Genomic DNA, 23,366 nt, shown 5'->3' with positions numbered 1-23,366 from the left:
ATTCAGTACCTACGATTACGACTCGGAGTAACGCGTAGATGGTAACTCAGAAACATACATAATCGGTGGCGCAATTCCTTAACCTATAGCATATATTGCCTTATTACCAAATGACAACTGCGTTCGACGCGGCTTTTACAATGCTGTCATTATACAACAACTCTTCCGTATTTGACCCTTTTATTGGAATTTTTTTCACAAGTAATATAATCCTCGTAATAATACAACCAGTCAAACCCCCAGAATGGTCGAGTTGTGAGAGTTGGTCCACACAAGGCCAACCCAACAAGACTAGTCAGTCTGGCCTTGGCGCCGTCGACCGTTTAACGTTTTTTGTATTGTTTACCCGGTTTCATCTCTACTAAGTCGGTCAACTAACGTTTAATAATTCAAAAAACAGAATAAAAATTTTAGTACTATCAACAGTAAGTTACGACAGCATGCATAACTGCCCACTGTAACCTAAAGACTAAAGAGTGAATTAAAAGAAGAAGAAAAAAAAAACTTGACAAGATTGTGATTGATATACTACCATCTCAACATGCATAAATAGAAAGGAAATACAAAATTAAATATTTAATGAAATGATTCTTTATACAAAAAAATATTTTCCATAATATTTATTACTTAACGGATTTTTTGTTTGATAATTATTTAAAACTTAATAATAATAATAATAATAATAATAATAAAAAGTATGCAAATTGAAGAGAGAAAGTAGATAAAGAGGAAAAAAGGAAAAACATTAACTCACCCACCAGTTTCGCCCTCATTTCAGAGCTTTTCTCCAAACTCCCTTTACCTTGCATTCTCTCTCCTGCTCTTCTTCTTCCTCGTTTCTTCTTCTTCTTCGTATTTATTTATACGTTTTCACTTAGTTTAAATACCCTCTTTTTTTCCCAGGCGAAACAGTTAGTCTTGAGTTCTTAGGAATTAATTTTTTGAGGTATAAATGGAGTGCATTGAAGCTAGAGCGTTTAAGTCAAGTGCTCTCAAGAAGATAGCCATGAAATCCAACCAGCAAGTGTTTTTCGACGACGTCTGGTGTTTAGCCGGTCTCAACAACGTTGGTAGCGATGATTTTTCCGTCGACGACCTGTTGGACTTTTCCGATAAAGATTTCAGCGAGAGTCGGTCGTCTTTAGACTCCGAGGAAGTTGAGGGACGGAAGAGCAGTTTCTCTTTGGTGTCTCCGCATCACCGGAATTACAACTCCCAAACTTTTTCCGGCACCGAGGATTTCGGCTCTCTCTCTACAGGCCAATTCCTGCTCCCGGTAACCGTTATAGAAAATTTTTAACCGAAATTACATATCTTTATTTTCGTAAAAAGAAAAAGTAAATATATGGAGGAAAAATCATTTTTACAGGTTGACGATATGGAGAACCTCGAGTGGTTATCCCGAATTGTGGACGATTCTTCATCGGAATTGTCGTTGTTTTGTCCGAACCCCAGTTTTCAGCCGGCAACCGGAACTTTTTTGGAGAACCGATGTGAACCGGTGATTATTCAGGCTGCCCAAAATATTAAACCTCCTCTTCCGGTACCAGTCCAGAGAAAACAGAGGAGCAAACGGTCCAGGCTAAGCGGAAAGGTGTGGTCATACGTGGCTCCATCACTGACTTCAGAGTCTTCCTCGCCGTCGTCGTCGTACGGTTCTTCATCGCTTCCTGGTATGAGTTGTGCAAACCCTGTCCACGACGGCGACTTGTTTTCTAGCGTAGAAAAGCCGCCGGCGAAGAAGCTGAAGAGAAAGTCGTCGGTGGAGACCGGTCCAGGGTCAGGCGTGACACAGACTCTACGGCGTTGTAGTCATTGTCAGGTTCAGAAGACTCCACAGTGGCGAACCGGTCCGATGGGTCCTAAAACTTTGTGTAACGCTTGTGGCGTTAGGTACAAGTCCGGACGACTTTTCCCGGAGTATAGACCGGCTTGCAGCCCCACTTTCTCTCTAGAGATTCACTCGAATAGTCACCGGAAAGTTTTGGAGATGCGGCGGAAGAAGGAGGATACCGAGGTTATCGACGCCGGCTCCGGCTCCGGCTCGACAACCCCGGCGCTTGTGGAGAATTTTCAATAGACGCCAAGGGGGACCGGTATTGTTTGGTAGGTGTAGCTAGGTGGTGCGTCACATGTGCAATAGCAAATGGTAACGGCAGTGATAGACTTTTGACGGAGTTTAGGGAGGTTATGATTTTTACTTTTTAGTGCACAATAGTTTTTAGTTTGGTTGTAATTTAGTCGCAGCTTAGTGTAACGGAGTTACGTGATGTAGTACTAATATTTAAATTGTTGTTGCCCCTATATTTATTATTATTATTATATTATTATTACTATACTTTATTCTTTACTTTTGATTATGGTTTGGTTGTTTCTGATAAACCGTTTAAACACTAGGCAAATTAACCTAATATATTTTGAAATAACAGATAAGTAGACCACAAATGTAATTCAAATGTTTATTAAACAAGATAATTGATTGAACAACTAATACAATTGGTATGGTACATGTTTAAAGGTGTCTCTTATAATTAGAGTCTACTCAGAACACCTTGTGATCTGACAAAAAAAAAAAAAATTAATACAACTGAAAGGTGGTATCAAAAGAGGTATCGTTTTTTACTAGCCTCAGATTTGATTGGGCGAAGTGTGGGGGTGTTTAACGTCATGAGGTTGTGGCTTTGAGGAATTGAGTGGTGTATGGCGTGGTGGTGGGTTAGAAATATCTGATAAGAAGAAACAGGTAATGACCACTTTCAATGGCTGCTGACTCAGTCCATCCACTTGTGCCAAAAGCAGTATAGTAAACGCTATGGGCCATGACAGAGAGATATACCAATGATATGAATGACCCATGAGTCATTCCAACGGGATGCAGGGGTGGGTGGTGAGTAACAGAGCATTGAGGGCATAGGCATGTCATGTGGGAAGGAATCACAAGAAGATATATTTCATTAGAGAGAGAGAATATGATTCTCTCCCTCCACAAGTGTGGGTCTTTGTATCTCTTTTGAGTCATGTTTTACTGTTTTAGTTTTCATTAAAACACTGTCATCTCATCTGGTAAACATGAGTTGTACCAATTTTATGGCGTGTTCTACGAGTATGTTACAATATAATATCTGTTCATAAATACTTTCTCAACCTACTAAAGTACAGCACAAAGAGTCAATACCGTCCCCACTGTGGATCAAACCCATAACCTCTCATTTGGGAGAGCCACTTCGTGCCACCAGACCACAAAGGTCATTGGCAGTGTTCTACTTCTTTCAACAAGGAAAAAGAAAAAGAAAAATAAAAAAACAGATTCCTGAAATATTACAGTTCACAAATAGTTGAGCAAGACAGATATTTCAAAATCATGTGTAGATTATTAGTTCTGAAAAATACCTGTCATCTAACTGCACATCTTTCAAGTTTAAAATTCAAATGTAATGCTACATTGCAAGTTATATTTGTTTCAAAAGAATTTTCCACGAAAAATCAAGACCCCAAAGGAATTACATGTTAGTCAATATCAAACCTCTACTTTTGGATTACAAATATAAGCGAACAATAGCAAGACCAACGGCAGAAATGGAAACAAGTGTACCTATACAATATTTGATCACTTCATATTTTGCAGCTTCAAGTTGGGCCCTCAATGAATGAATTTCCTGTTTATGGAATCATATAGTTAACAACAACAAATTATTAAGGCCTTTAACCAAAGCCAAAAATGGAGCTTACCCGGTCAAGCTTGTTATGAAGATTGGTAGTTTCTGCATTTTGATTTGCAAGCTCATCGCGAGTGCGGCTGCAATCATACCAACCCAATGAGTAATTGCTATTAACTAGAAGACAATAGGCACCAGACTCATAATTAGCAAGTTCCATACCCTCTTTCAAGATTTAAATCTAAACGCTGACCAGCAGTAAGCTTGTCAATCTCGTACCTAGAATATGAACGGATAATGAGTCATATGCATCAACCATAAACAAACATATTATTCTGAATGCTATGGCCAATAAGTCATAGCAGAGCAGCCAAAACATGCACCTTAGTTCACTACGCATTTTCTCAATGTCATTCTGAAGCTTTTCTGTCTCACGTTGAAGCATAGAAAAATGATGTTCCTGTAGCCAAAATGTTAATTGAATGCATAAAAGAATTAGAAAGATAAAAGCTTCCTTTGACATATCTAAAGTTCTAGAATTTGAGGATGAGACAACACTAGCATCCTGCAATTGCTCTTATAAGGGAAAAAAAATCATATATTTGGATACCAAATTGAAGTGGTCGAGACTCCAAAGTATTACTAATTCAAATTAACATGAAATTCCATCATTACAATCTCACCTTTTCAAGGAGGGAGCCATTTATGTGTTATGAGTAACAAAGAGAATGGGAACAAAATCCAACATACTTGATTATCTGTATTGAACTAGTTAAAATTAAGAGCATAAGGAATTCAACTAACCTTTTAAATAAATATAACATTTGTTCAAAGCACCTTCCGATAAAGACTTCCACCCAAAATACAAAGTTTCTCAAAAATGACACCATATACATAACATGAAGACAATATAATCTGTCTACTATGAGCTTCGTTGTGGTAAATATCTAGAATTTGTGAATACAAGCAATGCTTGAGATTTTTCTTGCAGGAAAAACAACTTAGAGGTTGTTTGATCAGGGGGACTAAGGGTATAAGGGGATTCGTCTATTCCCACCAAGTCCACCAAAAGCTTGGGAGTTGGGATTGCAGATGTAATCCCAGACTAACAATCCCATTGGAGGGGTCCCGGAAAAAGGGTAAATCGACAAAGTTGCTTCCAATCAAAACCCTCTGCAGCCACTTTAAACATTCACCCTTACCATGCAATGAGGTCATCATCCAAGCCAAATACACCCCAACATGTTTTCCAATAAAAAAAGGAATTATTGAAAAATAAAACACTAAAACGATCTATCTTTACAAATGTTTCTAATGCAAAAACATGCATGAACCCCCATTGCTTCTACCACACCACTACCACTACAGCCTGCTAACCTCCAAACCTACCTCTAATACTCCCTATCATGACCTTGCTACTTACCTCCACCACCTTCACAGCTTAATCCCTCCCTCCCACACCACTACTCTTCATGCCAGTTTTGAAAAATTGTCCACCAATCTCCATGTACTACCACTATCTAAAATTCTTGTTTGCCTATCACTGCTAATCTTGAATCCATCTAACACTATCAATGCCAATGGCTAGAACCCATTGCTTGCATTCCCCTGAATGGGGTTGGGTTATGTACTATTCATACAACATGAAATTCATGCATATCAAATTTGAAATCAAACTTGTATTTAAATTACATAATTTTTATTTTTATTTTCAATCCAATTTCATAATGGCTTTTAGGCTACTCAAAAATTTTAATATTCAAAATATTTTTGGGTCCCGTCACAATCAAAAATTCAAAAGTAACTAAACTCCAAACCTAACTCATAAGCTATTCAAAAAAATACAAAATACTACTTTATACATAAACAAAACTTCATTTGCTCTAGAATCCATTGTTTTTCAGTTTTATTTTTAATAACTTCGTATGTTATTGAATTTTTTTTTTTATATCCAACATAATTTTGAACTAAGCCTGATCCAACTCAATATTCTTGTCCATCTATTTATTAACACAGGAAAAAAACAAATTTCAAATATAATCAAGGAACTGGAATTGAATTAATTTATATCAAATCATAAGCTACGATTCAAAATTAGTAATACTTTTACCTGAGAACTCTGTACTTCAGATTTGAATTTAGAAATGTTTGATTCTTGAATCATTTCAGACTACAAAAAACAAAATGCATGAGAAATATATCTAAACAAAAAAGAACTCGATTAAACACTCCCAACATAAAGTAATACAATAAACAAAATCCTGTCTAAACTCTTACTTTCTGCATATCGCCTTTTGTAACGTATGAATGAGACACATTTTCTAAACTGTCATTCAAAACCACAATAATAGCTGAAGTTAGAGCCTCTGCTTGTTTTGAAGGCACACCTTGTGCTTCTAAACTCTTAACCTGTTAGTACCAAACCAATAAAACTTACAATTAAAAAAAAAAAAAAAAAAATCTAAAAAACAGCTCAAAGTATTCAACAGAAATGAAACAGCATACAAGTATACCCCTAACTCATCCTAATATCTATAAACACCCCTTTACCAATTCATATAATCATCATTAAAATTTGGGATCAGAAATACAAATTCAATTACATCAAATATATTCCTTAAACCAAGAATAACAAACAACAATACTATTGTCTACAACGCACGGAACATTTCATATTGATAAAGCACAAAAAATAATTACCAGAGCTAATGTATCCACAAGACAGGCACGCTTTCCATTAGCCAGTTGTGAGATCTGCCGATACTCAAACCTATTCTGGGAAGAATTCCAAGGCGATCCGAAATGGCTGACTGAACCAGAAAACCTATTTGCATTGAGCACTCGCATACCTAATCGAACAATTTGCTTCTGGGTAGCCATCAAGGTTGGGATAACAGCTGCACAGGAAGAGATAGTTGTATCGGACTATCGGGACGATTTTTTATTTTATTTTATTTTTTTTGGAAACCGAACTTCACCTCGCAAAGAAAATGGATGATGTACTCAAATCCGCGAGTAATTAACGCGCACAAAGCGCCTGAAGGAGAGTCGAGGATAGAGATGGGGATTTGTCAAAATCTCAAAAACGCCCGTAGAGAACTCCTTCCATTTCCTATTTATCGCCAGTACACCCCTCTGTTATAAGTGCATTTTTGTAAAATCCACTCATTATAGTCAACTATTATTTTCATTTATTATAATTTATAGATTTATAAAGTTTAAATAATATAGAGAAAATGATCAATGTCCATGAACTTTAGTCAAAAAAGTCCAATTAGACCTTTTTGAATGCGTCAAATTAGACTTTTAAATTTTCAAAAGTTACAATTAAATCCATAAACATGTTATTTTGAAACATTTAAGCCTATAAATTGATTAGTAACTTTTAATTACAGGTTACCTAAGTTCCAGTAACCTTTCCTACACTTTCTGGCAATAATCACAGGCGATCAGCGACCAGACGTTTGTCGGTCGCGTTTGGAGGAGGCAACCAGTTAGTCGCCTTCTCCGACGAAGGAGAAGGCAGACCAACTGCTCCCCGGAGAAGGCGACCAACTAGTCTGCCTTCTCCTTCGCCGGAGAAGGCGACCCCTTCTCATTCGCGAGAGAAAGCGACCAGTTGGTCTGCCTTCTCTTTCGTCGGAGTTTGGTCGCCTTCTCAGGCGAAGGGGAAGGCATACCAGTTGGTTGCATCCTTGAAACGCGACCGGCGACCGTCTAGTCCCTGGTCGCCGATGGTTATTGTTTGAAAGTGTATGAAAGGTTGTCGGAACCATATGTAACTTGTAATTGCAAGTTATCAATCATTTTCTAGGCTTAAATGCTTCAAAATAACATATTTGTGATTTAATTGCAAATTTTGAAAATTTAAGTGTATAATTAACTTTTTGAGTAAAGTTGAATGACTTATTTGACCCTTTTTCCCAATAATATATAATTATAGTTTATATTAGTAATTGCTCGGAGATCGTGAAGTTGATCAAGTGTTGATGACACTTGTTTCATATTGCCAAAGCCTGACAGTCATGAACAATATCAAGAACATTTATCACACGTTGAGGGATGGGAACATATGTGCAGACCACATCACTAACATCAGTTAGATTGGTAAATGGGCAATAGTGATTATGAAGTGCCATTTGAATTCTATACAATACCTCCTACAATTGATGATGGGGTTGATGTATAAAGAATAAGATAGGGATCTCATGGAGATTTTTATTATGATATACCTAAAATAATAATAACAACAACGACGACAACAATATTTTTGTCAAAATTGAGAACACAAAAAATGACATGTAATATTCACATTGAGAATACCCTTTCAAATATTGATACACAATTGAATCTATATACAAAATTTTCAATTTATATATTAGAATGCCTTGCATCGCATAGTTAATCGCTCCATAAGCTTTATAAGAAAAATAATCACTTTCGAGTTATCACCAAAAAAAAAAAAAAAAAAAAAAACCATATTACATTCTGACTTAAAAAAAAAAAACGAGTTTCTAATATCAAAATTTATAACTTTTCTTCGCATTGAAAATTTGAAATTATTATTTATGGTTGACATGTTTTTTTTTTTTTTTTTTTTTTTTTTTTTTTTTTATAACACTTACATTAATTTGGATATTTCTATCACATGCATTTTTAATAAGCCAATATCAATATTTTACCTAATTCTAAGTTAACTTTGGCTAATCTTTCAAAACTTAATTATTTATGTAAGGGCATTTCATGCCAATTGCATCTCATGCGAATGTTGATGAATTTTATAATATATCAATATCCACATTTCACATAATTTTGAATAAGTTTTGGTTGAACACTCAAATTTTTGGTTATTTTGATAACCATATATGCCAAACCCAATGATTACTAATGAATATCACAATAACTATATCACACATCACCAATACTAAATTACTAACACTATGCACTTTGCCTCAAATAATATTATCTTGATAATGACGAAAGCAAGCTTCCAGATTTTGGAAATATAATCTCATAATTTTATTAAATTGATCTTTACCAAATTTGTACAAAATTATAAATATAATTAGTTAATGAAAAACTACCAATATTTGAAGTCATGTAGCGACGCCTCTTTATAAATATAATGTATTATATTATTCTTTAAAAAAAACATTGTATTATACATTTTGAACATTTTCTTTTTATTTTTGTTTGTTTGTTTGTTTTTTTTTTTTTGTTTTTTTTTTTTTTGTTTTTGGAAACAACTCTCTAGTAGGTATAATAATTTGAAAATGAGAGTTTATAGACAAATTTTAATAAAATCATTTTACATACCAATTGACACATTAAATCATTAATTACTGAAATAAGTATAAATTTGCTGACAAAGGAGGCAAATTACACATGTTTTTAGCTCATTGACATATTTGATTTTTGTTTTGTTTTTTTTTTTTTTTTTAAATTTTAAAATCGAAAATTTAATTATATTTTCTTAAAAAGTTTGGGATTTTTTTATTTTTTATTTTTAAATTCATGTTGGGAAAAAATGTAATCCCAAAGTCCCTGTGTCCAAGCCTCCAAGCCAAGGTACTTCGTATTATTGTTCAATCCGAACGGGATTTCATAATCCAAAACCAGCCGGCGTCGCAGTGTCCGCTCGTCCATTTCGTTCAGAAACCAACTCGCTTGGCGCGGCCGTTCTGTTCTGTTTTCTCTCATTTTCTCCCTCAATTAGCTCCGGGCTGACCTCCGCCACCAGATCGACAGTCTTCCCTACCTCGATTCACTTTCAGGTATCTTCTCCTCATTTCAACGAATCCTTCTTGCTGTTTTATCTTTGTTTTCGATAACACCACAGGATTAGCAAATGCTACTTATTTTGTATTTCTTAAAATCGAGTTAGCTATTAATTGTGGTCATTAGGGTTTCTAAGTCATTAAAGTCACTTTTTTTTTCTTTTTTTTTTTTTTTGAACTCCAGTTATTGATAGAACTCGTTTGATATTTAATACTTATCATTGTTATATTACAGTGTCTTGACCAAAGCAAAATAAACGGTGGGAGGAGGAGGAACTTTGCTGAAGGAAAATATATTGGTTTCTCCCATAACTTATCCTAAAGCCAAGAAGCTGTAATACAGACAGGTGAACAATAAATCTCTGAACAAACTAGGGGGCTATGTGTGTGCTTTTATTTTGTTTCCTATATGTTTGAAATTGTTTATTTTTTTTTCGAGTTAACTGTATATGTGCTGCATTAATGTTCTTATAGTAACATGAATTATGGCAAGTATGGATACTAAGGATATCTGGAAAGTTCCTGCCTGAGCTACATCTGAAGCCAAAAATGATTAAATGGTTACTGCTTTATCTCAGTCCCTTTAGTGGCCTTCCTTCTCCATCATTTTGCGCTTCTCTCACGTGCAGAATATGAGACTGGACCTTGGGGTTTTGGCAATACTTTCAACCATACAACGAGTCAAAGCTGCAACTAGCTTGATGACAGCAATTATGTTGCTGTTAAGACTGGGTTTCAGCTGTTTGACTCATGAAAGCTTTTGACAGATGCTTCAGTCTGAAGTGGTTTCCATTCCAAATAGGGCTCTTTTTTCTTTTCTAGGTCTAGCTCATGTACTGCTTGTCTCTTCAGCAGCTTAGAGAGGGAAATGGGAATTTAATCTATTATGTATTCAATAGATGTTATATTTGGGCAGATTTTTTAGTTTCCAAAATCATGACTTCTAAAATAATGCATCTTACAGTTGATAGCTTTAGTGTGCTGATGCCTAAAGTCTAAAGAAACCTTCTCCGATTATATATATAAAGCTGGAGTATTCTTGAGCTGTCATGGACTGAGTTGTTTGCTAATGGATGCTTATCTTGGAATCTTTTGTTGAAAGAGCTGTTGTGGTGTATGGGGTTTGGTTAAGGGAGAGGTTTTGTAGAAGTAGCAAGTTCTTGGAGTTTATTACCTTAATTTCTAAGTGGTTTTTCTCATTGATAATATATAAATGTTAATATCTGGTGGTGTTGGGATTTGGTTTTTGAAATGGTGTGGAGTAACATTTATTGTGGACTCATTCATGTGGTCTTGGGTGTGTGGTTGTGGTGGACAGGGAGGAGGCAGCAGCCTGGTGTGGTGTGGTGTGGTTATATTTGCAGGTTGTTAGTGGTTGGTTAAGTGTGAGAATTTTGAATATGCCAGACAACAGAAGCCGAAGCAGGAGCCCAATGGATCGCAAGATCCGTACTCAGCGTTATTCCTACCGTGATGCACCATATAGGCGGGAGTCACGTCGGGGTTTCAGGTTCTTTGGATTTCAGTCATAATATGTTGCTTAACGTTTTTATTTCAGATATATTCTGGGAGCACATGTTGGTTGGAGTAAAAAGGAAATCATTGTTGTGCTGTCAATGTAAATTAATGTTGATTATTATTTTTCTTGGGGGTTATTTCGTTCACTGCATTCATGTAATGCAGTGGAATTACCTGTACTACGACCTAGATTCTCAATTGTAGCATGAATTCCATGTTTTTTCTTGACTAATTAATATTCATTTGGTGTATGTGCATTTTACATTTGCCACTTAAACAATTCTGCTTGTAAAAGATTTTCTGAGTTAGTCAAAGAAATGTTATACTAATATGTCAATTGCATGTTTCCATGCTGTTATTGTCTTTAAATCAATTGCTATTTTTCCTTTGCAGCCAGAACAGTCTTTGCAAGAATTGTAAAAGGCCAGGTCATTTTGCTAGAGAGTGCCCTAATGTGGCAATATGTCACAATTGCGGCCTTCCTGGGTACGTGCCTTGTAATTTTTCTATTAATTATGCGTATTGATTAGCTTTACATGTTTGCTCAATTCATTTCTCTTGTGCTGAAATTGTAGTACCTGCATCCAACTCAAGAATGATATGTATCTTGAGACTCAAATAAAATTCACTGCTGCTATAGTTGTTACATGCTCGCTCCCAACATATGTACCTGTCCTATTTGCATTATTGTTCATCTTTCCCTTCCTTTATATTGTGGAGGAATTGTTGAGTTCCAATTTGTTTTAGTTGATATTTAGATGGACAATGTATTGAATATGTGATAGATGGCAACTTGGTGATGGGCACATTGCTCAGCGATTGGTGTTAATAGCATAATCATTGGTATGTAGTGTGCTAATACTTTTTAATCTGAACCAGGCATATTGCATCAGAGTGCACTACAAAATCACTCTGTTGGAACTGTCGAGAACCTGGCCACATGGCTGGGAATTGTCCAAATGAAGGAATCTGCCACACTTGTGGGAAAGCAGGACATCGTGCAAGAGACTGCACGGCTCCTCCTATGCCGCCTGGTGATCTGAGGCTTTGCAACAACTGCTTTAAGCAAGGTCATATTGCAGCTGACTGCACAAATGACAAGGCGTGCAAAAATTGTAGGAAAACAGGTCACCTTGCCCGTGACTGTCAAAATGATCCCGTGTGCAATTTGTGTAATATATCTGGGCATGTTGCTAGAGATTGTCCAAAGGCTGGAACCATTGAAGAGAGGGGTCCTGGACCTCGTGCTGGTGGATATCGGGATGCTGGATTTCGTGACATCGTATGTCGGAACTGCAATCAGGTAGGCCACATGAGTCGGGATTGCATGACCATGATGATCTGTCACAACTGCGGGGGAAGAGGACATGTAGCTTATGAGTGCCCATCGGGAAGATTTATGGACCGTTTCCCCAGGAGGTACTAATTGGATGAAACGGATATTCGTTGAATGAACGGTACTTAGCCAGATGTGGTCCCTTGGTTTCCATAATAATTTGGTTGTTGAGTTTTTGAAACCATTTTATTGGCGTTATCAGTATCTTTACCAACTTTATTTAGAACATTACAGTGAGGTGTTATTTGTGATTCTGCTTGAAATTTTGCTGATTTTAATATTTTATTAGCTGTCCATTGTGATGTCATGACATTTGGGCTGAACCTAGGACTAGCAATTTTTATTTTTTCTAATTCCAAATATTGTTTGAGGAAAGATGATCACACCATGTTTACTTGTTTAGAACATGCATAACAATGTGCTTCTGTTCCTCTGTGGCGGCTTAAGTCTTGATAATGATTTGAAATGTGGGGATATCTTTTTCACGTAGTCATTGTTTTTGTTCTTGTTTTGGCAATACCTCTCGTCTTCATTATTATTATTATTATTATTTGGTACCTTGTTGCCCAGGCTTTAGCAGTTCTCTCCTTTTGCAACTTAACAATTGTGAACTAGATGAGAAATTTGCAAATTTTTAAATTAATGTTGCATTTAACTTACTCTTTGCTTGTCAATCTGCAGTAAATGTATGAAGCAGGGCCAAAGTGGTAAAAATACTTGCGTGAACTATGAAGAACGTAGTTGTGTGTGATGTTGAGATGATAGTACTATAGTAGTGGTGCATGGTAATGCAGTGATGAGGAATCGGAATGATTCCTGGGAATTGAATTGTTATCCTTGCTTGTCTTTCCGGCAAAGAAAGATTCCAGTAGAGGAATACTTCCAGCCGAAAAGTCGAAAAAGTAATTCACTTTCCGCCGACCTACGTAACCATAACGACGAGTGATTACTGCCCACTACTACTAGTACTAGTATAATAATGTAGGAATGTATTTGGAGTAACAAACAAGAGTCCACTTGTATGTGCGCTTTGGCTTTCACTGGACAAGCTTTGTTCTTCTTCTGATAATCTGATCTACTATCACGTGTCCGTCACTGTGCTATTGCCACAATAAAAGGACATAATCTGTGATATATTTGTGTAAAATGGTATGTCAAAATAATAGTAATCCATTTTACTCCCCCAAATTTTCCTACTCCACTCCATTCTTATGGGCCAACAAAACAAAAAATAAAAAAAAAAAATTTGCACGAGTTTAGCTCACTGGTTCAGTAGTCAGTACTCAACAGCGACAATATGAAGATTATGCTCAAAGTGAATAGATCTTTTATGTGCATCAGCATTTGACTTATCTGCTGAGTCATTAAGTCACTGTAATTTATATCATCTCTTTGTCATGTCGGGATTTGGAGATTCTTGGTATTGGGGATTCAACATAAGATTCAACATAATGAGGATTGATATGATTTAGAGTTAATACAAAAACGGTCCCACACAAAGGAAAGGCCGACCCTACGCAAATGGGGAAAAAGATGCACTTGTTTTGCTACATGTGAATTTTAACTGACTCGCGTGTCGGCGATTATTCGCTCCCTCTCCCTATCCCCTCTCGTGTCTCCTCTCTCCCGTGAAACCTTTCATATCTCCACATAAACATAACCAATTAAAAATTAAAAGAAAACAGTTTTCACTATATCCTTGATATATAGTATACTCACCGCTATAGCTCATCGCTACCCGCCCAATCACCCAGCGATGAAGCTAATTATGTCTTTTCGTTTTCTCATTCTTTTCTTCTTCACAACTTTGCTTCTCGACGTTACGCAATCCAGTTACCATAACTACCCCGACGCATTGTCCAAGTGCATACTGTTCTTCGAGGGTCAGCGTTCCGGCTACTTGCCGTCGGAGCAGAGGATGACCTGGCGGGGGCATTCCGGGCTGGGCGATGGGTGGTCGTTCAACACAGACCTCACCGGCGGCTACTACGACGCCGGCGATAACGTCAAGTTTGGTTTCCCGATGGCCTTCACCACCACAATGCTCGCGTGGAGCGTGATCGAATTTGGTCAGTACATGCCGGCGTCGGAGTTGCAGAATACGTTGGTCGCCATTAAATGGGCCACCGATTATCTCCTCAAAACTGTTTCCCAACCCAACCGCATTTTCGTTCAGGTTCTGTTTACTCCTTAAGCATTGCTCAATTTCTTTAATTAATTTAGTGCGATCCAAAGCTGTTACTGTGGGCCCCTGTCGTTGATCAAACATTATTTTCGATGTCCCTCATGCACGCATTGCTTTTAATCTAATTTCGTGGCTACCCATAACCCATTTGTTGTTTATATTAGTCCCCATATGTTCCTTTTCCCAAATAATAAATGTACATTTATTACGTGTAAAATGAATAATAATAATAATATTAGTACACCATAGCTCGTCGGATTGGGGTAGGTACTGGATTAGCCAATTGTAATGATAGCATACCCCCCAACTATTGCTAATAATGTTTGATTCCATTGAATTTGTACTTACTCCCCATTAGATTGGTAAGGCAATATTACAAATTTTTTTGGCAGAAATTTAAAGAAATTAAGTATTTCAACTTCTATGTTACTACTTTATAGTGAATAATATTATTGTAGAAGCCAAAAACCTTTTGGTCAAGCGACATAACTGTTTTTAAAATGAAAGTCATAGGTTTGAACGCAATGGGGACATTGACTTTTTGTGCTTCAAGATTGAGAAAGTATTTATGAACAGATATTACATTGTAACAGAGTCAATAGCACTAAAAAATTACAGAATAATACAAAGAAGAATAAAAGGAAACTCGGGATATAACGGAATACAGCTCTAGTTAACTACCAGTGTGATGTCTCATTAATATAAGGTTGTGACAGGTCTGCTTTTAGTCTGTTTATTTGTGATGTTCTAGGTTTTTAGGCCGGATGGTAGGTTTCCACATTAAATAGAGAAAAATAAAATTGTTTTCACTAAAAATATTGTTATCTTGTGTAGTTTAATATAAAAAATAATATCGATATTTATCTTTTTTTTTTTTGGCTCCTTCAACAAGTATTGATTGGTGGTTGAATCAAATTGAGTTATTTAAAAATATATAAGATTTTGTACAAAAATTTCAATACATATGCATGTGTTATGTGTATGGAAATTGTGTGGTGAGAAATAGGGCAGTTGTTTTTTGTTTTTTAATAAATACTTTTTTGTTAAGGGGTCATGATTCAGGAGTGGAGCAGTAGACCTACCATCTCAACTGTTTACTTCTTTGTCAGTGGGGAAGTGTGGTTGAGTGAGTTGATGAATGTATATTTGTCTCTTTAATACGACATTTTGGGTCCACATCCTCGAATCTTTCTTTAAACAAAGTTACCTAATTGTGCGTGCTTCTCTAATTTCTATGTTATCTTACTTACCCAATCACCAATCCAACTTGTAACTTTAATATGCCACAATTCTTTAATACATTATACCTATAAAATAATGTCATGTAAATGGGTTTCATTTGTCCATAAAGGTGAAATCTCTTGTCTTAAGAGTCATAATGATTCACCTACCCCTTATGTGGGAGTTGATTATTAAGACTATCAAAGATCTTATAACTTATATTTTAAAATACAAATAAAATAATAGTTTATTCTAAAATGTTATCTTAAATAGCGTTTAAAAAATAAATTAGTAGCTACTAACTTACTTTCAACTTAAGCTATCTCATAAGTATGCTAGACGGAACCTAGATCTCAATTCTGTATCATATGAGCGGCCTATTCCGGGTGTGTGATTGCTTATAGAAATATATTTGATCCAGCCAAACATTTATCTTGATATTAATATTAACATTAGTATGGGATTCCATTCTTTGGATGCTTTTGGTCCGATGGTCCACTAGGTCCTCTAACAGTGTAATTGCATATAGAAATTCGTTAGGTTTTCTTTGAATATTGAATAATGAATGTATGTATATATTTTTAATGATTTACAGGTTGGTGATCCCATATCGGACCATAGTTGTTGGGAAAGGCCGGAAGATATGGATACAGCTCGGACGGTGTACGCCGTGGATGCCCCGAATCCGGCATCCGACGTCGCCGGAGAGACAGCGGCTGCTTTGGCCGCTTCATCCATGGCATTCCGATCTTCCGATTCCGGATATGCTGATACTCTGTTGCAAACCGCAACACGGGTGTTCAGTTTCGCAGATTCCTATCGGGGAGCTTATAGTGACAATTCTAATATTAGGGGTGGCGTTTGCCCGTTTTACTGTGATTTTGATGGATATCAGGCAAGTCTTTCGTCACAAATTAAAAATTATATTATTTGAGTTTTGTCAGGATCAATGTTGCAGAAGGCATTAGGGGCTAGTTGGGTGCCCGGGGGCTCCTGGCATAGCCTAGACGACACTTTTCCACTTAGGGCTAAGAGTTATTAGACTATTATAATCCTCTAAACTCAGTTGAGTTGAGCGCAGACTCGGTCCAGTTAGGCGTCTGACTCGACCGAGTTAGACGCTCAACTCGGCTGAGTCGGCTCCTATGATACCTAGTCGGCGGATTAGTCGGTTACCCAACTAAAAGTCCTCTAGAGTTGAAATCGTCTCGGTATAGGGACGCCTAGCACCTAGTTCGCAGCATAGGTCGATTTTTAGGTCAGGATAACATATGTTGAATATTGAATTGCAGGACGAATTGCTTTGGGCAGCAGCATGGCTAAGGAGGGCCACTCAGGGTGATACTTACCTCAATTACCTGCAAAACAATGGCCAAACTCTTGGTGCTAATGACAACATTAACGAATTTGGATGGGACAACAAGTATGCTGGACTAAACGTTCTAGTTTCTAAGGTTAAATTTTGAGCTAACTAATTTAAATCACTATATTTAGACCGTCAAAAGTTTCTCATCGTTTTTGTAATTTAATGCATATATGCAGGAGGTCTTGGAAGGGAACATCTATTCTTTGCAATCATATAAAGCCTCAGCAGATAGCTTCATGTGCACACTGATCCCGGAATCGCCGTCGTCCCACATCGAATACACGCCGGGCGGCCTGATTTACAAGCCCGGCGGCAGCAATCTGCAGCACGCAACCTTAGTGAGTCTGATGTTGTTGGTCTACGCCGCCTCCTTAGAGCGGTCGTCGCAGGCCGTGAACTGCGGCAGCGTTAGCGTCAGCCCCGCCATGCTCCGGGAAGTGGCTAAGCGGCAGGTTGATTACATCTTAGGCGACAACCCTAAAGGAATCTCGTACATGGTCGGGTACAGTTACTACTATCCTCAACGGATTCATCACCGCGGCTCGTCTCTCCCCTCGACCAAGGATCATCCGCAGTTCATAGCATGCAAAGAGGGATCCGTCTATTTCAACTCGTCGGGTCCTAACCCGAACGTGTTAGTCGGGGCGATCGTCGGCGGGCCGGGGGAGAACGATGAGTACGACGATGACCGCGACGATTTTCGGAAGTCGGAGCCGACAACCTACATTAACGCGCCGTTCGTTGGCGCCCTTGCTTACTTTGCCGCTAATTATCCCAGTAATTAAGATCATCAGTAAATGGCATCTGTACAGAGTTGGTGAATTACTGATCGATTGGGTATTTGCATTCATGTGTGTAGGTGAACAAAAGATAGAATCTCTCACCTCTGGTAAGTCAAAGAGGGAAGAGGAGAGTCTTTATAATTTATATGTGTAATGTAATTTTCTCAATTACATTATTATGCTTCAAATTTTTATGGGAAATCAAAAGCTTAGTTCTTGTCCTCTTTCACTGTTTAGTAACATAGTTAATTTATCACATAATTTTTGTTTATTTGACTATTTTAGTTACTTCTGTGTTTGATTAATTAGTTTCTTTTTGTAAATTATTTCAAAATGTTAAAATTTAAAAAGTTTCTCAAATCAACTTTTTCGATCAATTTATCAAACAATTTTTTAAAATAAGTTAATGTTATCAATTACTTAAACCCACTAATACAATCAGTTATCAGTTATCCGCTAACAACTATTTACCAAACACCACCTCTCTTAATGTAACAACAACTTGTTACTTTTGAACATTTAGATTACACGTGATGAGTCTGTACTGATGATCTACCAACTAAATTATGATCCCACATTAATGTGTCGGTTGGGCCATGGCAACCGGATCGGAGTCCGTACTTGTAATCACAACGGTGATCCCTCCGCTACTGATTAATGTGTCGGTTGGGCCATGGCACATTTGTCTCCTCATTTTAACTCCCGTCACACGTTATAATTGTTTATTTCTTTCTGTGAACCATAACTAATCAAAAGAATGAAATCGAAGCTACGAGAAAACCAACATTGAGATCACTTAATGGCCCATTTTCTCACATAGGTCCAAGATTGTTGTTGAGTTCATAATCTTGAGTCCAAGATTATGTGGCCCACGGGAATCTGTTGATTAGTGGTTCTTGTTGAATATAAGCCACAAAATATGGGCTTGTACTTTGATCTTTTTACCCGTCATTGGGCCCTATTTACAAGAGGCCTAAAATCTCCAGATGGCCAGTCTATATATGGACAGGAATGAACTAGACATGAATCCAAGCTGAAAATATGAACAGAGGTTAATTGTTTAACATCAAATTATTGTGTATACTATGGTCAGACGTGAATCATAACAAAAATACATTTTTAATATACTAAAAATCATAACAAATAAATTATTGTGTGGACTATGGTCCAGGAACTAAACCATGCATGACCATAAATATATCACTCAATGGCATATATTTGGTTTGGTTTCTGCTGGTTTGCACTGTATATGTTGATTGGGATGCACCTGTCAAAACTTGAAACAATGAATTAGATAGAAAATATCTAGGCCAGAACATGCACCATCCTCACAAATTTTTCTGTATAGTATAATTTTGAGGTGGGAATAATTCAATGGATTCCGATGGATCCAATCACTTGTACAGTGCAGCATGCAAATCAGACAAAAAAGGGCTGCTGACATGGTGAACGATGATTGGTGGGCGCACAACAGCCGCAAACGCGACATCTTTAATTTGTTCGTTCATCAGCACAGTTATAAATCTGACACTGCTCGTGTATGTGCATGCGTGTGTGGTAGAGAGCTGAGGGGTTTAGATCAGATCAGAGCCGGTGAAAGGAGGAGATAAGATCGAATAATAGCTAGCAAAACTTGGCTAATTAAGCTAGTAGATTGAGAAGACTAGAAAGAAATGGCGTCAGCTTCGCTTCTCAAGTCGTCATCTGTAGTTCTGGGCAAGTCGGAGTTTGTCAAGGGCAGCCAGAACCTCCGTCAACCTTCCGTCGCCGCCGTCCGCCTTCCCGCCGCCGTCGCCTCTTCTCTCACAGTCCGTGCTTCTTACGCCGATGAGCTCGTTAAGACTGCCGTAAGTACTAACTCTGATTATTAAGTGAAATTACATAAGCAATATATATAATTATTAACATACATGCATGTAATGTGGCGTGGTTGAATTGGGGAATGTAGAAAACAATTGCATCGCCAGGGCGTGGGATTTTGGCCATGGATGAGTCAAATGCAACTTGCGGAAAGCGTTTGGCTTCGATTGGGCTGGAGAACACTGAGGCAAACCGGCAAGCTTACCGTACCCTTCTCGTCACGGTTCCTGGACTGGGCCAATACATCTCCGGCGCCATCCTCTTTGAGGAAACCCTCTACCAATCCACCACCGACGGCAAGAAGATGGTCGACGTTCTTATTGACCAAAACATAGTACCTGGAATCAAAGTTGACAAGGTATTAATTAAGTAGTTAATTTCACTTTTTAATCCTATGATTATTGGAGTCTTGTTAATTTCAAAACTGTCACGTAATTATTTAATTTTTATCAATTTTGGTTACTCCAAACCCAAAATAGTGAGAGTATTTTAGTCATTTTATTCATTTTTCTTTCTTCTCCGATGGTGGATGGGTAGGGTTTGGTTCCCCTTGCTGGGTCAAACGATGAGTCCTGGTGCCAAGGTCTCGATGGACTTGCCTCCCGCACTGCTGCCTACTACCAACAGGGTGCTCGTTTTGCCAAATGGTAAGCATAATATAAAATATAAATGTGTATTTTTGTACTTTTAATTAGTTGATATATATGATATATATATATACACACAATGTTGTACTAAAATTGTGTGTGTTTAGGCGTACTGTTGTGAGCATTCCCAATGGACCGTCTGCTTTGGCGGTGAAGGAAGCAGCTTGGGGGTTGGCTAGGTATGCTGCAATTTCTCAGGAAAGTGGTTTGGTTCCAATTGTAGAGCCAGAAATCCTTCTTGACGGTGAGCATGGCATTGAGAGGACTTTTGAGGTTGCCCAGAAAGTGTGGGCTGAGGTTTTCTTCTACCTCGCTCAGAACAATGTTTTGTTTGAGGGTATTCTTTTGAAGCCCAGCATGGTGACTCCCGGCGCCGAATGCAAAGACAAGGCCTCTCCTCAGGAAGTTGCCAAGTACACCCTCAAGCTTCTTCAAACCAGAATCCCACCCGCTGTCCCTGGAATCATGGCAAGTCTCAAACTTTAATAAATTCTTATTATAATTAATTTGATGAACTTATAATTATTGTTTGGGTGTGCAGTTCTTGTCTGGAGGGCAGTCAGAGGTGGAGGCGACGTTGAACTTGAACGCCATGAACCAATCTCCGAACCCATGGCACGTGTCGTTCTCGTACGCTAGGGCACTCCAGAACACGTGCTTGAAGACATGGGGAGGGCGCCCGGAGAACGTGAAGGCGGCGCAGGATGCACTGCTGGTGAGGGCCAAGGCCAACTCTCTGGCTCAGCTCGGAAAGTACACCGGCGAGGGAGAATCAGAGGAGGCCAAAGAGGGAATGTTCGTCAAGGGCTACACCTACTAAGTTAATTGCATTACAAGATGATGATGATGATATGAGAAACTAGCTAGCTAGATGTTGTTAATAGCTGTGGCCGAGAAGATTATGGAGTAATAATTTTGTTTATTGTTCCTGCATGTACCTTTTAACCACTTAATTAATAAACCCGCTCCTTGCCCGATTGTTAAATTGGTCAGATTGTTACTTGCTAACTACAGTATTATAAGTTTTCACTCTCAAATGAGCAATCTATTAAACTTTATGGTTTGATGAGCTGGTCGGCTATGATTTACCTTATGGTCATTTCTGGTGCAACTTTTGAATAGTGATTGTGAAAAACAAAAAGAAATCTTCATACACAAATTAATTAATTGTAGGTGTTGGATCTCTAAAAGTCTAAGCATCAATATATATCACAAAGGAAACACATTATTTATTTATTTACTTTTGTGACAAGATATATTTGTGCTTGATATATTCGACTAATCTTTAATGGAGGAGTATAGGTTAGGTGGCAATTCGAGCATCTGTCATTGTAATTAGGCCATCTAATAACGTGGGAGGAATGATGATTAATTTATCTTAGTCGGTAATTGAGATCATAAATTAGTTGGAGCATTAGGGTCGTAAGATAATGTATAGACTTTTGAAAAAAATGGTTCGATCGGTAGGTGAGTTAGTAAAGTAATTAGCTAATATAATTAGGATGGATGGCCAAAGTGCCAAACCAAACACGGCAATATACTTTTTCGATTATAATTTTAATTAGGCCATCTATTTCTGATCAATCTCTATGGCAATAGAGCTATTTGGTCGAGGCAGAAAAAGTAATTTTTGCCTTTTTATATTGCTTTTGGATATGGAAAATTCTTGCCGTGTAGGTGGAAATGAGTTGTTTGGGAACACTGATTTAATTTACACTAATAACCATTAATTTTACATTTCAAATATTATTTACACTGCACCCTTAATTAATTTACCAAATAAATTAAATTGATGAATAATCCAACTGCATCATACATCTTAGTATCTTTCCCCTCCCCTCCCCACCAGTTGGGGTTGCATATGTTTTATGAATGAAATCATAGGAACTCAATTGTTTGTTCATCTTAGTTTCAACTATAATTTACCGTCTAAATGCAAAAAGTACGATGACGACGACGAGTGAATGTCACTTCAAATTCACTCTGCTTTGATTCTAGTAATTACCATTTCTTACTCCTCGTTTTAATGCGTTTGAATATTAGTAAAAAACCAAATTATGTGGTTACTAGGTCATGATCAAATATTTTTTTTTTTTTTAAAAATTATTAAGAAAGGAATGTCAAATTTGCTTCAAGTTTATATATTCAATAATACTGTTGATTTGGTACTAACTTATATGTATACTTATTTTCAATGATGATTCAGTAAATAAATTAGATAACTTAAAGAAATATATAAAATAGTCAACTTTTGATAACCAATTGTTTACATCGTCGCCAACAACACATCCATGATTGCTCAACAACCATGGCTATTTAAAATAAAAAATAAAAATAAAAACATTCTTGATTGTTTTTCTCAAATAATAGACCTCTGAAGTCCAGATATGAACTTTGCAATGGAGGCACCCATTACCACATTTGTCAATTGAGACTTAAAAGATCAAATGATATCTAGACCCTCTCAATGGCCCAAAATAAACACCCTCTCAATGGCCCAAAATAAACACCCTCTCAAATTCTCAATGACCCAGTTATGAAACAACAGAAAAGCAATTGTTATATCATATTGCATTGTGAACGTGATACACAAATTATGTACTTTCAATCAACATATTTTGTATTTACAATTAACATTTTCTATATATATAAACAAATAACTTGATAATTGCTGACACATAATATAATAGCTACATGTACTGAAACTATCAAGTACAAAATATTTCAATTATATACATAATCTGACTTGATAATTGTTGACACATAATATGATTGTTACATGTACAAAAATTATTAATTGAAAGTATAAAATGCGTCAGATACATAATTTTTAGATCAAGATTCAAGTTAGAACTTGGTACATGGTATAATTTGACACAGAAAAGTGTCAAGCTTAACACTTTGGGTAAAGTATGTACACGATATTCCTGCGCCACGTGGGCACGTGGCGGCTGATATCTACAGACTTTTCTCCAACAAAACCAAAAGTAAAGGCAGAATTAAGCGTAATATCGCAAT

The 23,366-nt window shown here is 37.2% G+C and overlaps 5 protein-coding genes across 8 annotated transcripts; 4 read left to right on the top strand and 1 right to left on the bottom strand.

The window, feature by feature from the left end:
* Positions 1–733: 733 nt before the first annotated feature.
* On the top strand, positions 734–2,316 carry LOC109161488 (GATA transcription factor 5-like). The gene is made up of 2 exons (XM_019309902.1): positions 734–1,276; positions 1,370–2,316. Exons 1-2 carry the CDS (start codon positions 953–955, stop codon positions 2,078–2,080), a joined length of 1,035 nt encoding a protein of 344 aa, XP_019165447.1. The 5' UTR covers positions 734–952; the 3' UTR covers positions 2,081–2,316.
* A 1,064-nt stretch (positions 2,317–3,380) lies between these two features.
* Positions 3,381–6,755, bottom strand: LOC109161487 (protein FMP32, mitochondrial-like). Its single transcript, XM_019309901.1, has 7 exons — positions 6,357–6,755; positions 5,934–6,065; positions 5,767–5,826; positions 4,040–4,116; positions 3,879–3,935; positions 3,730–3,796; positions 3,381–3,656 (listed from the first exon to the last, which is right to left on the bottom strand). Exons 1-7 carry the CDS (start codon positions 6,534–6,536, stop codon positions 3,537–3,539), a joined length of 693 nt encoding a protein of 230 aa, XP_019165446.1. The 5' UTR covers positions 6,537–6,755; the 3' UTR covers positions 3,381–3,536.
* Positions 6,756–9,213: 2,458 nt separating this feature from the next.
* Positions 9,214–13,011, top strand: LOC109161492 (zinc finger protein GIS2-like). Of its 4 annotated transcripts, XM_019309908.1 has the most exons (6): positions 9,214–9,430; positions 9,669–9,780; positions 10,752–10,943; positions 11,345–11,437; positions 11,831–12,408; positions 12,969–13,011. In XM_019309908.1, exons 3-5 carry the CDS (start codon positions 10,834–10,836, stop codon positions 12,375–12,377), a joined length of 750 nt encoding a protein of 249 aa, XP_019165453.1. In that variant the 5' UTR covers positions 9,214–9,430; positions 9,669–9,780; positions 10,752–10,833; the 3' UTR covers positions 12,378–12,408; positions 12,969–13,011. The 4 variants fall into 4 exon arrangements, with proteins under 4 accessions (XP_019165453.1, XP_019165451.1, XP_019165452.1 ...); XM_019309906.1 differs by lacking the exon at positions 12,969–13,011 and having other exon boundaries at positions 9,215–9,430; positions 11,831–12,694; XM_019309907.1 differs by lacking the exon at positions 12,969–13,011 and having other exon boundaries at positions 9,215–9,430; positions 9,669–9,772; positions 10,748–10,943; positions 11,831–12,670.
* Positions 13,012–13,817: 806 nt separating this feature from the next.
* Positions 13,818–18,042, top strand: LOC109161491 (endoglucanase 24-like). Its single transcript, XM_019309905.1, has 4 exons — positions 13,818–14,463; positions 16,289–16,588; positions 16,986–17,147; positions 17,236–18,042. Exons 1-4 carry the CDS (start codon positions 14,044–14,046, stop codon positions 17,842–17,844), a joined length of 1,491 nt encoding a protein of 496 aa, XP_019165450.1. The 5' UTR covers positions 13,818–14,043; the 3' UTR covers positions 17,845–18,042.
* Positions 18,043–19,343: 1,301 nt separating this feature from the next.
* LOC109161518 (fructose-bisphosphate aldolase 1, chloroplastic) lies at positions 19,344–21,350 on the top strand. The gene is made up of 5 exons (XM_019309948.1): positions 19,344–19,688; positions 19,790–20,059; positions 20,239–20,348; positions 20,456–20,816; positions 20,890–21,350. Exons 1-5 carry the CDS (start codon positions 19,515–19,517, stop codon positions 21,166–21,168), a joined length of 1,194 nt encoding a protein of 397 aa, XP_019165493.1. The 5' UTR covers positions 19,344–19,514; the 3' UTR covers positions 21,169–21,350.
* Positions 21,351–23,366: the final 2,016 nt, after the last annotated feature.

Source organism: Ipomoea nil, unplaced genomic scaffold, assembly GCF_001879475.1.
Source record: "Ipomoea nil cultivar Tokyo-kokei standard unplaced genomic scaffold, Asagao_1.1 scaffold2922, whole genome shotgun sequence".
In the NCBI taxonomy this organism is placed as follows: Eukaryota; Viridiplantae; Streptophyta; class Magnoliopsida; order Solanales; family Convolvulaceae; genus Ipomoea; species Ipomoea nil.
The sequence above is the reverse complement of the archived record's forward strand: the minus strand, read 5'-3'. Positions and strand labels throughout refer to the sequence as shown.